This window comes from Columba livia, chromosome W (genome assembly GCF_036013475.1).
Source record: "Columba livia isolate bColLiv1 breed racing homer chromosome W, bColLiv1.pat.W.v2, whole genome shotgun sequence".
Taxonomy (NCBI): Eukaryota; Metazoa; Chordata; class Aves; order Columbiformes; family Columbidae; genus Columba; species Columba livia.
The window spans coordinates 2,011,839-2,029,427 of record NC_088641.1 but is presented as its reverse complement, the minus strand read 5'-3'; the positions used below and the strand labels follow the sequence as shown (position 1 = coordinate 2,029,427).

Here is a 17,589-nt window from a genome sequence, read left to right as displayed (position 1 = left end):
TTTACCTCCTGAAAGTCAAACAGTTATCAGGCTTTGAAAGTTTGCCTCTGGAGTTCTAAACTACAGACTCCAGAGCGAATGGTTATCAGGGAGGGAATGGCTGAAGTTTGGCTTTCGTGAATGGGTAGAGCCCTCACCTGAGTTTACCTTCAGAGCTCTAAAATACAGATTCTTTAAGCAATCTAAACGTTGTTCTGCAGCGAGCACAACCCTAAATGACCCCCCCGCAACGGTATCGCAGCGCGTGACACTAAATACACAACCCCGCTCTCACACGTACCTGTAAAACCTGTCAACTGGGTGTGCGAGCAAACAGGACACGTACAAACGGGGCAAGTGCAAAGGTGGGTGTGACCACTGCATATACGTTGGCATAGAAAGGCAAATCTCCTTAGTGTCGTGTTCATATGGTGTTTGATAGGACCACTACGGCAATAAAAATGGTGCACAGCCAACAGAGCGGCTATAAAAGAGGTGAGACTGTGCACAAGAAAGGAATTGATAAACAATCCTCATGCAAAATACAAGTATTGCTACATTTCTCTACCTATAAATACATCTATTCAAAACATTTCAAAGACTTTGTTTCAAATTCAGCAATGAAAGAAACTTAGAGCGCTATGAGCTAAAAAAAGGTTCACAAAGCAAGTGAAGCACTGCAGCAAATATGGTTTTCAAGACCGTTTCAATTAAACTACGGCAGTCAGGCTCACTGAAAAGCAAAAATAATGACAGTCTGTGCAACCTAAGATATTATTTGGTTCATCGAGCATGTTCTAACCATCAGGAAACCACACAAGGGAGATAATCCCTTCCTTCATGTATTAGACAGTTCAATGAAACAGAATTAGTTCTCATTGAGGGTGGATTTAGTTAATCTAAGTGTAAATTAAATTTCTCTTAATTTCCTTTACCAGCAGCCTCTGAAAAGACTAATCTTCCAGCAATGATGTCCTGCATTGTACAGAAGGCTGGGGTGTGATTGCCGTTTTTTGGTATTAACGTTATATTGTATTACCGTCATTAGATTGGCCTTGTGAATTCAGGGTCAGTGTCGACATCCTGAGAGGCTGATCATGTTCCATTCAACCTGCCAGAATTTCCTTTGCCTGCAGAATCAGGTCCATCAAAAGAATTGGCAACATAAAACTTTCTGAACTCTTTTTTTTCCATGTACTTGCAGTATTTTAAAGGGGTATTTCAATTATTTGAAGTTCTTGGCATCGAGCTACCGAACAAACACATGGAAGGTACCGTGTCACATTTAGACCTTCCTGTAGAGAACTATAAGTTAGATTATTTTAATGTTATTTTCTCAAATAGTGATTTCTTGACTCTTCCTCAGTAATATTGGAAACTGGCCAATGTTACCCCAGTCCACAAAAAGGGCTGCAGAGCTGACCCTGGCAATCCAGGCCTGTCAGCCTGACCTCGGTGCCTGGCAGGGTTATGGAGCAGATCATCCTGAATGGAATCACACAGCACCTTCAGGATGGACAAGGGATCAGCCCCAGCCAGCATGGGTTTAGGAGGGGCAGGTCCTGTCTGACCAACCTGATCTCCTTTTATGAACAGGTGACCCAGCTGGTGGATGAGGGGAAAGCCATGGACGTGGTCTATCTGGACTTCAGCAAAGCCTTTGCCACTGTCTCCCATAATATACTCCTGCAAAAGCTGGGAGCCCATGGCTTGGGCAAGTGCACTCTCTGCTGGGTTAAGAACTGGCTGGAGGGCCGGGCCCAGAGAGTGCTGGTGAATGGGGCTGCATCCAGCTGGCGGCCAGGCACTAGTGGTGTCCCCAGGGGTCAGGGTTGGGTCCAGTCCTGTTCAACATCTTTATTGACGATTTAGATGGGGGGATTGAGACCATCATCAGCAAATTTGCTGCTGACACCAAGTTGGGAGGGAGTGTGGAGCTGCTGGAAGGCAGGAGGGCTCTGCAGAGGGGTCTGGATGGACTGGAAAAATGGGCCCATTCCAATGGGATGAAGTTCAACAAGGCCAAGTGGCGGGTGCTGCCCTTTGGCCACAACAACCCCTGCAGCGCTCCAGGCTGGGCACAGAGTGGCTGGAGAGCAGTCAGGCAGAAAGGGACCTGGGGGGACTCATGGACAGGAAGCTCAACAGGAGCCACCAGTGTGCCCAGGTGGCCAAGAAGGCCAATGGGATCCTGTCCTGGATCCAAACCAGCGTGGTCAGCAGGACAAGGGCAGTGATCCTTCCCCTGTGCTCTGCATTGGGGAGGCCACACCTGGAGTGTTGTGTTCAGTTCTGGGCCCCTCAGCTCAGGAAAGAGATTGAAGTGCTGGAGCGGGTGCAGAGAAGAGCAACACGACTGGGGAAGGGACTGGAACACAAGCCCTGTGGGGAGAGGCTGAGGGAGCTGGGCTTGTTTAGTCTGGAGAAGAGGAGGCTTAGAGCTGAGCTCAGCACTCTCTAGAACTACCTGAAGGGCAGTTCTAGCCAGGTGGGGCTTGGTCTCTTCTCCCAGGCAGTCAGCAATAGGACAAGGGGGCTTCAACTTAAATTTAGGCTGGAGATTAGGAAGCAATTCTTCACAGAGAGTGGTCAGGCATTGGAATGGCTGCCCAGGGAGGTGCTGGACTCACCGGCCCTGGAGGTTTTTAAACTGAGATTGGCCATGGCACTTAGTGCCATGATCTAGTCAATGGACTGGAGTTGGACCAAGGCTTGGACTCGATGATCCCTGAGGTCTTTTCCAACCCAGTCCATTCTGTGATTCTGTAAATAAGCGCAGACAGCTGTAATGCAGAAGGTCTTAGGACATGATTTGCAGAAGTACTTTGGTCTCTAAATACGTCTTATCTGCCATTTTCTACAAGTTTTCAGTATAAATGAAGTTGCTACTCCTCTAGTAAATTCTAGTAGACGTCCAGCTGCCATCAGTAGGTGTCTAAGCCCTTTTGTAAATCTTGCTTTTAGTGAGTAATAAACATACGGGAATTTTCTCAGTTAAATTAAACATACTTGATACACAATAATATATCTGAGAAGCAATAGGAGCGCACAGTTAGGATCGCTACCTTTTATTGTATGGCTTATACCATGCAGGCACGCTTAGAATAATAAAACCCAGGTTTTAATATCACAAAGAGTAGGTACTTGACTGGTCTAAAATGCCCCATCTGTGATACACCGATCGCACGCGGGATCACGTTCCACGGATGATGCAAAAGCTGCTTAAAGAGCAACACGAACTTCACTTCCTAATTGACAAGCTCGTTAAGGGAGAGCAAACAGGATTAGGCAACGACTTACAAGGAGTCTTCTGTGATTCGGCTCTTGTAGAAACACGGGCCCGATATCCAGATGTGAACGTTGCACTTGGATTCACCCAAGACCCGACAAAACCACGTAATAGTAGGAAACAAAACACCTCACCAGAGGCATTTGGCATCAATGAAATCATTAATTATCTGGTAGGAGATAGTTTTATGACCTCCATCTGCCCAGGGCCTGTCCACAGGTTTGATAATATTGTTGTACCACTCTAAATATTTCTAGCTCAAAAGCCTAACAACAGTTGCACGAAGCAACTTGATTTTTAAAGAAAACCCTGCTTTATTATAACTGAAATAACACAAGCATGTGCAAGAGATTTTACTTACATTGTTTTTAAGACAGAGCTGCAACGTTTTAAACCACCGCAACAGAATATAAAGCAACAATTCTCATGCATCATGCCCCTGCTGCTCCTATCTGGGAAAGAAAGGCACAATGTAATTCATGGAAGTATCAAATCTAGACTTTCTGCTTGTAGCAAGCTCCGTACATTTTGCATATAGCATAACTCCTATAGTTCATCCACAGATTTGACATGAAAATCTAAATCCTTAATAAATTAACCATGACATTTATATTCCCACAATGCAATTGCTAGTTCTTCAGCAAGATCAAGAACAGCTACAGTTTAGAAGGTGAAAATGTGAAGTATTATATAGTAGTCAAACTAAGATGCCAAGATACATTTACCTTCCTAGATTTATTAAGAAGTTATTTAACCTAAAAGCTAATCACATCAAAGAGATGAAAATTAGTTCCAGTGAGGAAAATAAAGAACATTTTTCAATTAAGAATGCGCTAGCTGCCATTTTTGTGGCAAGAGACCCTCTCCTGTAAGTCATAAGGGGTGTTTGTTTCAGCTAAAATGTGCAAAGGAAAAAGGTCTCTAAGTGAGAGAAATATCACCAGTTCATATTGGACACAAGGGAATAATTTCATCACGAATTAATTCCTTTAATCCGTTTTCTTGTCAGAAACCTCTGAGGATCTCTTTGCGGCAATTCCATTTGCGACCCCGTTGCTTTCGAACTGCAAATAAAAGGCAGAGTCATTAATGAGATGTCAAAAATAAAGGACTTCACAGCCAGAACGGTTACAGCTGGTGACAAAACTGACTTTCAGAAGCAAGGGCAGCGAAGGAATCTGCACAAGAACCAAAGAGCTGGTGTGTCTTTTAGATTCACATCTTATCAGGGAGGAAATAGGGATCAGCCCCAGCCAGCATGGGTTTAGGAGGGGCAGGTGCTGTCTAACCAACCTGATCTCCTTTTATGAACAGGTGACCCAGCTGGTGGATGAGGGGAAAGCCGTGGACGTGGTCTATCTGGACTTCAGCAAGGCCTTTGCCACTGTCTCCCATCATATACTCCTGCAAAAGCTGGGAGCCCATGGCTTGGGCAAGCGCACTCTCTGCTGGGTTAAGAACTGGCTGGAGGGCCGGGCCCAGAGAGTGCTGGTGAATGGGGCTGCATCCAGCTGGCGGCCAGGCACTAGTGGTGTTCCCCAGGGGTCAGGGTTGGGTCCGGTCCTGTTCAACATCTTCATTGATGATTTAGATGAGGGGATTGAGACCATCATCAGCAAATTTGCTGCTGACACCAAGTTGGGAGGGAGTGTGGAGCTGCTGGAAGGCAGGAGGGCTCTGCAGAGGGGTCTGGAGAGACTGGAAAAATGGGCCCATTCCAATGGGATGAAGTTCAACAAGGCCAAGTGGCGGGTGCTGCCCTTTGGCCACAACAACCCCTGCAGCGCTCCAGGCTGGGCACAGAGTGGCTGGAGAGCAGTCAGGCAGAAAGGGACCTGGGGGGACTCATGGACAGGAAGCTCAACAGGAGCCACCAGTGTGCCCAGGTGGCCAAGAAGGCCAATGGGATCCTGTCCTGGATCCAAACCAGCGTGGTCAGCAGGACAAGGGCAGTGATCCTTCCCCTGTGCTCTGCATTGGGGAGGCCACACCTGGAGTGTTGTGTTCAGTTCTGGGCCCCTCAGCTCAGGAAAGAGATTGAAGTGCTGGAGCGGGTGCAGAGAAGAGCAACAAGACTGGGGAAGGGACTGGAACACAAGCCCTGTGGGGAGAGGCTGAGGGAGCTGGGCTTGTTTAGTCTGGAGAAGAGGAGGCTTAGAGCTGAGCTCAGCACTCTCTAGAACTACCTGAAGGGCAGTTCTAGCCAGGTGGGGATTGGACTCTTCTCCCAGGCAGTCAGCAATAGGACAAGGGGCCATGGGCTTAAATTTAGGCTGGAGATTAGACAGCAATTCTTTGCAGAGAGAGTGGTCAGGCATTGGAATGGCTGCCCAGGGAGGTGCTGGACTCACCGGCCCTGGAGGTTTTTAAACTGAGCTTGGCCATGGCACTTAGTGCCATGATCTAGTCAATGGACTGGAGTTGGACCACGGGTTGGACTCGATGATCTCTGAGGTCTTTTCCAACCCAGTCTATTCTGTGATTCAGTGAAATAAGGGCAGAGGTAACATGTACAAATCTTTGCATTTTGTTAGAAGAGACAACTATTTACACTTTAGTGCTGCCGACCCCAAACTATCACTGTGTGTTTGATTTGGACTTTCCCTGTCGAGCTAAACGCATTCATCTTACTTTATAAACTCCAAATTCATCCTCCTGATCTCTTTTGGCAGCGGAAGGCGCCCGTGGGTTCCCAGTGTCGCCTCCTTGACCTCGTTTCGGGGCAGGCGTTTCTTCCACCGCTTTCTTGGGCCACACGCGCTTCACAAACGGGGCGATAAGCGGGTAAATATACGGCTCGAGGAATTTCTTGTAGACCCAGAGGAGGATGGGGATGACGATACATGGAATGCACACCATGGTTTCTTCTTGTTCTGTCACAGAGCTGGTGAGGGACAAGAAAACCCAATGATTTAGGATGCTGTGAGCTAAGAAAACAACCTTAAATCATGAATAAGGATTGCAGTTGATATTTGAACATAAAAGTGTCTTTACTAAGAGATTAAAGTTTAAAAAATGCGGTGCGTTCCGATGTTATAAAGTCCTCAACAAGGGAAATATTCATGTTTTAACCAAAAAAAAGAGTAGTGCTTGCATTAATCCATCATTCGTACAGCTGGAACTTAGTAAAACACATACAGAAATTAAGAAGGTTTGCTTAAGCCTCACCTAGGCGTTCATGCTCCATGGGGGGATTGGACTAGATGATCTTTTGAGGTCCCTTCCAATCCCAAATATACTGTGATACTGTGAAATACAGTTTTATCAGTGAGCAGATATTAGCTCAGTTCTTACTATAACAAAGGGCTCAAAAGGTTTGGTTTTCACATTTTCTTTTTACTTAAGACGCAATTAAATGACAGGACTGACATCCATCTAATGGCTGATGAGCGGGTTGGCAAGAGGAAGGAGGAAAATCCTCATCAGGATTTGAAAACAGGAGAAATAAAGGAGAATACGGGTTACTGCCTCCCTCCCAAACAGGAGGAATCGCTTCATCCCACACTCATCCCATAAAATTACACAAATAGTACAAAATTTAATCCTTCCTTCTCTCCCCAAAGCAGGAAATCTTCAAAAATAGCAGCCTGAAATTTGTGATCAAAACAGGAGAAACCCAAAGCGCGGGGATGGAAAGGGAAGCAGGATTAGAGCTGGCCCTGTATTTGATATATTAGATTTAATATATCAGCCACTGCTGCACAGCACAGCTTTGCCCTTCACGTCCCTCTTTTTTAAGCCACCGATATCCCATATTCTCCCATTAAGCAGCAAAACAAAAGCTTCCTGGGATGGAGAACTAAGAGGCAGATGCACACGCTTTGTTTAGGATCAGTTTTGCTTTTAGTTTAAGCTGACCTAAAGATAATTTAGCCTCGGGACCAATTTCCAGTTGACTAATTCCACGTGTAGCTTCGGATGTAGTTTTTACGGGATTTGTTAATCCCTGAAATCAGAGAAGAAGCTTAAATTGAGACAATACAAATGAGGTTACTTGTTTAAAAAAATAATTCAGGTATTTTCCCTGCCACTATTCCTTAAATATTAAATTTCCAGCAAGATATTGTGGATTCATCCATTATAGAACAAAACAGCCCGGCTTGTCTCCACAGCCCCTTCACATCCAAATTCCTGACTAAAAATGAAGTCAAACCCATGCCAGATGCAAAATTCAGTGCAAATAGGTTGTAATATGTTTAAAAATCAGTCATTCTGTGCTATGTAACGCAGAGAATTATTAGGGGAAAATAAAACAAAACACAACCACCAAACAGGCAAATGGCCACATTTAACAGCAAGCGTATTCCTTTGTGATGTGAGCTTTTGTTTCTGTCAGGCACCATCTATTGGGTCAGCAAAGAACAAGCGTGACATTGTAATTTAAGTACGTTTGGGGCTTTTTGGTTTGGGTATTTTTGGTTTTTGGGGTTTTTTTTTAGAACTTGGTAGTTATACGAGTTATTATGAAACAGGAAAATAAAGCCTACGCTGACAAAAGGCCTTATTTTCTCTTTCCAAAAAGGATGAGCTCGTCTAAAAGGGCTCATTTCTGTGATCTGCTCCGTTTCTGATACCCTGATACCGTTTCTGATTCACCCCGCCCGCTCCCCACTAACGGAGCCGCTCCGGCCGCGCGGAAAGGAGCGAATGGCCGGGGCGAGGCCGGTCCCCGGGGACAACTCCAGGCCGGCAGAGCACGAAGGGACCCCCCGGGGAGGTCGCGGCCCCGCCGGTTCCCGCCCGGCCCCACTTACCTCAGCAGCGACCGAGCGCCGCCTCCTCCTCCTCCTCCTCCGCCGCCGCACCGGAAGAGCACGGCGCGCTTCCCGCTGACGCGAAGCGCAGACGCTCCACCAATAGAAGGCGGTGTGTGTGTCACGTGGCCCACGCCCCGCCCGCAGAGGGAGGTTCTGCCCCACGGTGAACGCGGCCGCCCCCGGGTCCTACCGCCCGCCGACAAGAAAAATAAACCACCCGGATTTATCTAAAATTCGCTTGTTTCGGGTATTAATAATATCCAGAGCCAGCCCTGAAACGCCCAAGAAGCGCACACAAGACTTGTAAAGTTTTAAAATTTATTTATGTACATCTCTGGTGGCAGATTTTACTCCCGCGCCATCAGCTTTTGCTTCTTGAGCTTCTTTTGGGAGATCTGAAAAAAAAAAACCAAGAAAACCCACAAAAAATGAGAAAACAGCAATAGTCTGGACCTTCCTAAAACAACTTAAAAGAAGTTTGAAGTCAGAATTTGAAAGAAGGCCTGAGGATTGTTAGAAATGTCTTCACCTGTTTACAAAACGATCCACTAATCGCATTTGACCTTAAGTGTCCTTACAGACTTCAAATCTCACCCTCACACATCACATCTGGGAGGGGGAACAAGAAACCAACCAATATGACCCCCAAAAAGTTCCTTTTCTACATTCTCAAGGCTGTATTTACAATAAATATCAAGGTTGCTCAGAAATAATCTCCTTTTTTTCATGGGTGTTCCAAAGGTGTCCTAAGATAAGTCATCACAGCAACCCCGTGTCCTAAAAATCACCGAGTATTAAATCCCCGCGGTGTTTTGACAGAGGATACGAGTCGGTACCTTTTTCTTTTGAGCAACTTCTTCCTCTGGTTTGGGCACGATCTGCTCCTTCTCGGTGAGGATCATCTCGATGTGGCACGGGGAGCTCATGTAGGGGTTGATCCTCCCGTGCGCTCGGTAGGTGCGGCGGCGCATTTTGGGAGCCTTGTTCACCTGGATGTGCTCGATCACCAGAGAATCCACGTCAAGACCCTGGGGTGGGAGGGAAAGATCCAAAAACCTGTGATTTTCCTCTTGGAATCAATCGCTTCCACAGCAGAAATTTTAATAATCACCTCCTCACGTCACTAAAAACAGCTTAATTTACACCAATGACGCTTCTATGTGTCACAGTGTATTTAAAATCACGCTGATGGCTCAGAAAGAGAGAATTATTCTTTCATGGTTACTCCAAAATATATTAAATTGTCATCACCGCCATCAAATAGAGTATATTGCAAAGATACAAACTGACCACGAGCTCAGAGATTTTTGGGGTTATTTAGTACATTTTAAAGACACCTAAACCACACTTAGAGTGGTTAACCATGCACAAACTCACTGTCCACAAAGAGTTATTACTCACATTTCAGCACGAAACAAACCCTTCGCATTTAACACCATCCACGCCGCCCTACCTTGAGCTCCGCGTTGCTCTCCGCGTTTTTCAGCATGTGCAGCAAAAACTCGGCGCTTTTTTTGGGCCACCGGCCCTGCGTCCAGCCCCACTGCTTGGCCTGCAAGAGAAGGAACGTTCTTTTGTTTTTGTCCTCTACACGCCGTTAACTTGCTATTAACTTGCTACTCCTGCAAAAGCTGGGAGCCCATGGCTTGGGCAAGTGCACTCTCTGCTGGGTTAAGAACTGGCTGGAGGGCCGGGCCCAGAGAGTGCTGGTGAATGGGGCTGCATCCAGCTGGCGGCCAGGCACTAGTGGTGTCCCCAGGGGTCAGGGTTGGGTCCGGTCCTGTTCAACATCTTCATTGATGATTTAGATGAGGGGATTGAGACCATCATCAGCAAATTTGCTGCTGACACCAAGTTGGGAGGGAGTGTGGAGCTGCTGGAAGGCAGGAGGGCTCTGCAGAGGGGTCTGGAGAGACTGGAAAAATGGGCCCATTCCAATGGGATGAAGTTCAACAAGGCCAAGTGGCGGGTGCTGCCCTTTGGCCACAACAACCCCTGCAGCGCTCCAGGCTGGGCACAGAGTGGCTGGAGAGCAGTCAGGCAGAAAGGGACCTGGGGGGACTCATGGACAGGAAGCTCAACAGGAGCCACCAGTGTGCCCAGGTGGCCAAGAAGGCCAATGGGATCCTGTCCTGGATCCAAACCAGCGTGGTCAGCAGGACAAGGGCAGTGATCCTTCCCCTGTGCTCTGCATTGGGGAGGCCACACCTGGAGTGTTGTGTTCAGTTCTGGGCCCCTCAGCTCAGGAAAGAGATTGAAGTGCTGGAGCGGGTGCAGAGAAGAGCAACAAGACTGGGGAAGGGACTGGAACACAAGCCCTATGGGGAGAGGCTGAGGGAGCTGGGCTTGTTTAGTCTGGAGAAGAGGAGGCTTAGAGCTGAGCTCAGCACTCTCTAGAACTACCTGAAGGGCAGTTCTAGCCAGGTGGGGCTTGGTCTCTTCTCCCAGGCAGTCAGCAATAGGACAAGGGGCCATGGGCTTAAATTTAGGCTGGAGATTAGACAGCAATTCTTTGCAGAGAGAGTGGTCAGGCATTGGAATGGCTGCCCAGGGAGGTGCTGGACTCACCGGCCCTGTTGGTTTTGAAACTGAGATTGGCCATGGCACTTAGTGCCATGATCTAGTCAATGGACTGGAGTTGGACCAAGGGTTGGACTGGATGATCTCTGAGGTCTTTTCCAACCCAGTCCATTCTGTGATTCTGTAAATAAGCGCAGACAGCTGTAATGCAGAAGGTCTTAGGACATGATTTGCAGAAGTACTTTGGTCTCTAAATACGCCTTATCTGCCATTTTCTACAAGTTTTCAGTATAAATGAAGTTGCTACTCCTCTAGTAAATTCTAGTAGACATCCACCTGCCATCAGTAGGTGTCTAAGCCCTTTTGTAAATCTTGCTTTTAGTGAGTAATAAACATACGGGAATTTTCTCAGTTAAATTAAACATACTTGATACACAATAATATATCTGAGAAGCAATAGGAGCGCACAGTTAGGATCGCTACCTTTTATTGTATGGATTATACCATGCAGGCACGCTTAGAATAATAAAACCCAGGTTTTAATATCACAAAGAGTAGGTACTTGACTGGTCTAAAATGCCCCATCTGTGATACACCGATCGCACGCGGGATCACGTTCCACGGATGATGCAAAAGCTGCTTAAAGAGTTAACGAACTTCACTTCCTAATTGACAAGCTCGTTAAGGGAGAGCAAACAGGGTTAGGCAACGACTTACAAGGAGTCTTCTGTGATTCGGCTCTTGTAGAAACACGGGCCCGATATCCAGATGTGAACGTTGCACTTGGATTCACCCAAGACCCGACAAAACCACGTAGTAGTAGGAAACAAAACACCTCACCAGAGGCATTTGGCATCAATGAAATCATTAATTATCTGGTAGGAGATAGTTTTATGACCTCCATCTGCCCAGGGCCTGTCCACAGGTTTGATAATATTGTTGTACCACTCTAAATATTTCTAGCTCAAAAGCCTAACAACAGTTGCACGAAGCAACTTGATTTTTAAAGAAAACCCTGCTTTATTATAACTGAAATAACACAAGCATGTGCAAGAGATTTTACTTACATTGTTTTTAAGACAGAGCTGCAACGTTTTAAACCACCGCAACAGAATATAAAGCAACAATTCTCATGCATCATGCCCCTGCTGCTCCTATCCGGGAAAGAAAGGCACAATGTAATTCATGGAAGTATCAAATCTAGACTTTCTGCTTGTCGCAAGCTCCGTACATTTTGCATATAGCATAACTCCTATAGTTCATCCACAGATTTGACATGAAAATCTAAATCCTTAATAAATTAACCATGACATTTATATTCCCACAATGCAATTGCTAGTTCTTCAGCAAGATCAAGAACAGCTACAGTTTAGAAGGTGAAAACGTGAAGTATGATATAGTAGTCAAACTAAGATGCCAAGATACATTTACCTTCCTAGATTTATTAAGAAGTTATTTAACCTAAAAGCTAATCACATCAAAGAGATGAAAATTAGTTCCAGTGAGGAAAATAAAGAACATTTTTCAATTAAGAATGCGCTAGCTGCCATTTTTGTGGCAAGAGACCCTCTCCTGTAAGTCATAAGGGGTGTTTGTTTCAGCTAAAATGTGCAAAGGAAAAAGGTCTCTAAGTGAGAGAAATATCACCAGTTCATATTGGACACAAGGGAATAATTTCATCACGAATTAATTCCTTTAATCCGTTTTCTTGTCAGAAACCTCTGAGGATCTCTTTGCGGCAATTCCATTTGCGACCCCGTTGCTTTCGAACTGCAAATAAAAGGCAGAGTCATTAATGAGATGTCAAAAATAAAGGACTTCACAGCCAGAACGGTTACAGCTGGTGACAAAACTGGCTTTCAGAAGCAAGGGCAGCGAAGGAATCTGCACAAGAACCAAAGAGCTGGTGTCTCTTTTAGATTCACATCTTATCAGGGAGGAAATAGGGATCAGCCCCAGCCAGCATGGGTTTAGGAGGGGCAGGTCCTGTCTGACCAACCTGATCTCCTTTTATGATCAGGTGACCCAGCTGGTGGATGAGGGGAAAGCCGTGGACGTGGTCTATCTGGACTTCAGCAAAGCCTTTGCCACTGTCTCCCATCATATACTCCTGCAAAAGCTGGGAGCCCATGGCTTGGGCAAGTGCACTCTCTGCTGGGTTAAGAACTGGCTGGAGGGCCGGGCCCAGAGAGTGCTGGTGAATGGGGCTGCATCCAGCTGGCGGCCAGGCACTAGTGGTGTCCCCAGGGGTCAGGGTTGGGTCCGGTCCTGTTCAACATCTTCATTGATGATTTAGATGAGGGGATTGAGACCATCATCAGCAAATTTGCTGCTGACACCAAGTTGGGAGGGAGTGTGGAGCTGCTGGAAGGCAGGAGGGCTCTGCAGAGGGGTCTGGAGAGACTGGAAAAATGGGCCCATTCCAATGGGATGAAGTTCAACAAGGCCAAGTGGCGGGTGCTGCCCTTTGGCCACAACAACCCCTGCAGCGCTCCAGGCTGGGCACAGAGTGGCTGGAGAGCAGTCAGGCAGAAAGGGACCTGGGGGGACTCATGGACAGGAAGCTCAACAGGAGCCACCAGTGTGCCCAGGTGGCCAAGAAGGCCAATGGGATCCTGTCCTGGATCCAAACCAGCGTGGTCAGCAGGACAAGGGCAGTGATCCTTCCCCTGTGCTCTGCATTGGGGAGGCCACACCTGGAGTGTTGTGTTCAGTTCTGGGCCCCTCAGCTCAGGAAAGAGATTGAAGTGCTGGAGCGGGTGCAGAGAAGAGCAACAAGACTGGGGAAGGGACTGGAACACAAGCCCTATGGGGAGAGGCTGAGGGAGCTGGGCTTGTTTAGTCTGGAGAAGAGGAGGCTTAGAGCTGAGCTCAGCACTCTCTAGAACTACCTGAAGGGCAGTTCTAGCCAGGTGGGGATGGGTCTCTTCTCCCAGGCAGTCAGCAATAGGACAAGGGGGCATGGGCTTAAATTTAGGCTGGAGATTAGACAGCAATTCTCTGCAGAGAGAGTGGTCAGGCATTGGAATGGCTGCCCAGGGAGGTGCTGGACTCACCGGCCCTGGAGGTTTTTAAACTGAGACTGGACATGGCACTTAGTGCCATGATCTAGTCAATGGACTGGAGTTGGACCAAGGGTTGGACTGGATGATCTCTGAGGTCTTTTCCAACCCAGTCCATTCTGTGATTCTGTAAATAAGCGCAGACAGCTGTAATGCAGAAGGTCTTAGGACATGATTTGCAGAAGTACTTTGGTCTCTAAATACGCCTTATCTGCCATTTTCTACAAGTTTTCAGTATAAATGAAGTTGCTACTCCTCTAGTAAATTCTAGTAGACATCCACCTGCCATCAGTAGGTGTCTAAGCCCTTTTGTAAATCTTGCTTTTAGTGAGTAATAAACATACGGGAATTTTCTCAGTTAAATTAAACATACTTGATACACAATAATATATCTGAGAAGCAATAGGAGCGCACAGTTAGGATCGCTACCTTTTATTGTATGGATTATACCATGCAGGCACGCTTAGAATAATAAAACCCAGGTTTTAATATCACAAAGAGTAGGTACTTGACTGGTCTAAAATGCCCCATCTGTGATACACCGATCGCACGCGGGATCACGTTCCACGGATGATGCAAAAGCTGCTTAAAGAGTTAACGAACTTCACTTCCTAATTGACAAGCTCGTTAAGGGAGAGCAAACAGGGTTAGGCAACGACTTACAAGGAGTCTTCTGTGATTCGGCTCTTGTAGAAACACGGGCCCGATATCCAGATGTGAACGTTGCACTTGGATTCACCCAAGACCCGACAAAACCACGTAGTAGTAGGAAACAAAACACCTCACCAGAGGCATTTGGCATCAATGAAATCATTAATTATCTGGTAGGAGATAGTTTTATGACCTCCATCTGCCCAGGGCCTGTCCACAGGTTTGATAATATTGTTGTACCACTCTAAATATTTCTAGCTCAAAAGCCTAACAACAGTTGCACGAAGCAACTTGATTTTTAAAGAAAACCCTGCTTTATTATAACTGAAATAACACAAGCATGTGCAAGAGATTTTACTTACATTGTTTTTAAGACAGAGCTGCAACGTTTTAAACCACCGCAACAGAATATAAAGCAACAATTCTCATGCATCATGCCCCTGCTGCTCCTATCCGGGAAAGAAAGGCACAATGTAATTCATGGAAGTATCAAATCTAGACTTTCTGCTTGTCGCAAGCTCCGTACATTTTGCATATAGCATAACTCCTATAGTTCATCCACAGATTTGACATGAAAATCTAAATCCTTAATAAATTAACCATGACATTTATATTCCCACAATGCAATTGCTAGTTCTTCAGCAAGATCAAGAACAGCTACAGTTTAGAAGGTGAAAACGTGAAGTATGATATAGTAGTCAAACTAAGATGCCAAGATACATTTACCTTCCTAGATTTATTAAGAAGTTATTTAACCTAAAAGCTAATCACATCAAAGAGATGAAAATTAGTTCCAGTGAGGAAAATAAAGAACATTTTTCAATTAAGAATGCGCTAGCTGCCATTTTTGTGGCAAGAGACCCTCTCCTGTAAGTCATAAGGGGTGTTTGTTTCAGCTAAAATGTGCAAAGGAAAAAGGTCTCTAAGTGAGAGAAATATCACCAGTTCATATTGGACACAAGGGAATAATTTCATCACGAATTAATTCCTTTAATCCGTTTTCTTGTCAGAAACCTCTGAGGATCTCTTTGCGGCAATTCCATTTGCGACCCCGTTGCTTTCGAACTGCAAATAAAAGGCAGAGTCATTAATGAGATGTCAAAAATAAAGGACTTCACAGCCAGAACGGTTACAGCTGGTGACAAAACTGGCTTTCAGAAGCAAGGGCAGCGAAGGAATCTGCACAAGAACCAAAGAGCTGGTGTCTCTTTTAGATTCACATCTTATCAGGGAGGAAATAGGGATCAGCCCCAGCCAGCATGGGTTTAGGAGGGGCAGGTCCTGTCTGACCAACCTGGTCTCCTTTTATGAACAGGTGACCCAGCTGGTGGATGAGGGGAAAGCCGTGGACGTGGTCTATCTGGACTTCAGCAAAGCCTTTGCCACTGTCTCCCATCATATACTCCTGCAAAAGCTGGTAGCCCATGGCTTGGGCAAGTGCACTCTCTGCTGGGTTAAGAACTGGCTGGAGGGCCGGGCCCAGAGAGTGCTGGTGAATGGGGCTGCATCCAGCTGGCGGCCAGGCACTAGTGGTGTCCCCAGGGGTCAGGGTTGGGTCCGGTCCTGTTCAACATCTTCATTGATGATTTAGATGAGGGGATTGAGACCATCATCAGCAGATTTGCTGCTGACACCAAGTTGGGAGGGAGTGTGGAGCTGCTGGAAGGCAGGAGGGCTCTGCAGAGGGGTCTGGAGAGACTGGAAAAATGGGCCCATTCCAATGGGATGAAGTTCAACAAGGCCAAGTGGCGGGTGCTGCCCTTTGGCCACAACAACCCCTGCAGCGCTCCAGGCTGGGCACAGAGTGGCTGGAGAGCAGTCAGGCAGAAAGGGACCTGGGGGGACTCATGGACAGGAAGCTCAACAGGAGCCACCAGTGTGCCCAGGTGGCCAAGAAGGCCAATGGGATCCTGTCCTGGATCCAAACCAGCGTGGTCAGCAGGACAAGGGCAGTGATCCTTCCCCTGTGCTCTGCATTGGGGAGGCCACACCTGGAGTGTTGTGTTCAGTTCTGGGCCCCTCAGCTCAGGAAAGAGATTGAAGTGCTGGAGCGGGTGCAGAGAAGAGCAACAAGACTGGGGAAGGGACTGGAACACAAGCCCTGTGGGGAGAGGCTGAGGGAGCTGGGCTTGTTTAGTCTGGAGAAGAGGAGGCTTAGAGCTGAGCTCAGCACTCTCTAGAACTACCTGAAGGGCAGTTCTAGCCAGGTGGGGCTTGGTCTCTTCTCCCAGGCAGTCAGCAATAGGACAACGGGGCATGGGCTTAAACTCTACCAGGGGAAATTTAGGCTGGAGATTAGAAAGCAATTCTTCACAGAGAGAGTGGTCAGGCATTGGAATGGCTGCCCAGGGAGGTGCTGGACTCACCGGCCCTGGAGGTTTTTAAACTGAGATTGGCCATGGCACTTAGTGCCATGATCTAGTCAATGGACTGGAGTTGGACCAAGGCTTGGACTGGATGATCTCTGAGGTCTTTTCCAACCCAGTCCATTCTGTGATTCAGTGAAATAAGGGCAGAGGTAACATGTACAAATCTTTGCATTTTGTTAGAAGAGACAACTATTTACACTTTAGTGCTGCCGACCCCAAACTATCACTGCGTGTTTGATTTGGACTTTCCCTGTCGAGCTAAACACATTCATCTTACTTTATAAACTCCAAATTCATCCTCCTGATCTCTTTTGGCAGCGGAAGGCGCCCGTGGGTTCCCAGTGTCGCCTCCTTGACCTCGTTTCGGGGCAGGCGTTTCTTCCACCGCTTTCTTGGGCCACACGCGCTTCACAAACGGGGCGATAAGCGGGTAAATATACGGCTCGAGGAATTTCTTGTAGACCCAGAGGAGGATGGGGATGACGATACATGGAATGCACACCATGGTTTCTTCTTGTTCTGTCACAGAGCTGGTGAGGGACAAGAAAACCCAATGATTTAGGATGCCGTGAGCTAAGAAAACAACCTTAAATCATGAATAAGGATTGCAGTTGATATTTGAACATAAAAGTGTCTTTACTAAGAGATTAAAGTTTAAAAAATGCGGTGCGTTCCGATGTTATAAAGTCCTCAACAAGGGAAATATTCATGTTTTAACCAAAAAAAAGAGTAGTGCTTGCATTAATCCATCATTCGTACAGCTGGAACTTAGTAAAACACATACAGAAATTAAAAAGGTTTGCTTAAGCCTCACCTAGGCGTTCCTGCTCCATGGGGGGATTGGACTAGATGATCTTTTGAGGTCCCTTCCAATCCCAAACATACTGTGATACTGTGAAATACAGTTTTATCAGTGAGCAGATATTAGCTCAGTTCTTACTATAACAAAAGGCTCAAAAGGT

The 17,589-nt window shown here is 46.6% G+C and overlaps 2 protein-coding genes and 1 non-coding gene across 4 annotated transcripts; all 3 read right to left on the bottom strand.

Moving 5' to 3' along the window:
* Window positions 1–3,031: 3,031 nt before the first annotated feature.
* Window positions 3,032–8,180, bottom strand: LOC135577039 (UPF0729 protein C18orf32 homolog). Of its 2 annotated transcripts, XM_065044666.1 has the most exons (4): window positions 8,023–8,079; window positions 6,437–6,514; window positions 5,900–6,152; window positions 3,032–4,332 (listed from the first exon to the last, which is right to left on the bottom strand). In XM_065044666.1, the coding sequence occupies exons 3-4, from the start codon at window positions 6,125–6,127 to the stop codon at window positions 4,258–4,260; spliced, it is 303 nt and encodes a 100-aa protein (XP_064900738.1). In that variant the 5' UTR covers window positions 6,128–6,152; window positions 6,437–6,514; window positions 8,023–8,079; the 3' UTR covers window positions 3,032–4,257. The 2 variants fall into 2 exon arrangements, with proteins under 2 accessions (XP_064900738.1, XP_064900737.1); XM_065044665.1 differs by lacking the exon at window positions 6,437–6,514 and having other exon boundaries at window positions 8,023–8,180.
* A 146-nt stretch (window positions 8,181–8,326) lies between these two features.
* Window positions 8,327–9,637, bottom strand: LOC135577040 (large ribosomal subunit protein uL22-like). Its single transcript, XM_065044667.1, has 3 exons — window positions 9,479–9,637; window positions 8,862–9,053; window positions 8,327–8,420 (listed from the first exon to the last, which is right to left on the bottom strand). The coding sequence occupies exons 1-3, from the start codon at window positions 9,512–9,514 to the stop codon at window positions 8,373–8,375; spliced, it is 276 nt and encodes a 91-aa protein (XP_064900739.1). The 5' UTR covers window positions 9,515–9,637; the 3' UTR covers window positions 8,327–8,372.
* Window positions 8,724–8,793, bottom strand: LOC135577225 (small nucleolar RNA SNORD58). Its single transcript, XR_010468770.1, has one exon. It is a non-coding gene; the product is annotated as a small nucleolar RNA SNORD58 (small nucleolar RNA).
* Window positions 9,638–17,589: the final 7,952 nt, after the last annotated feature.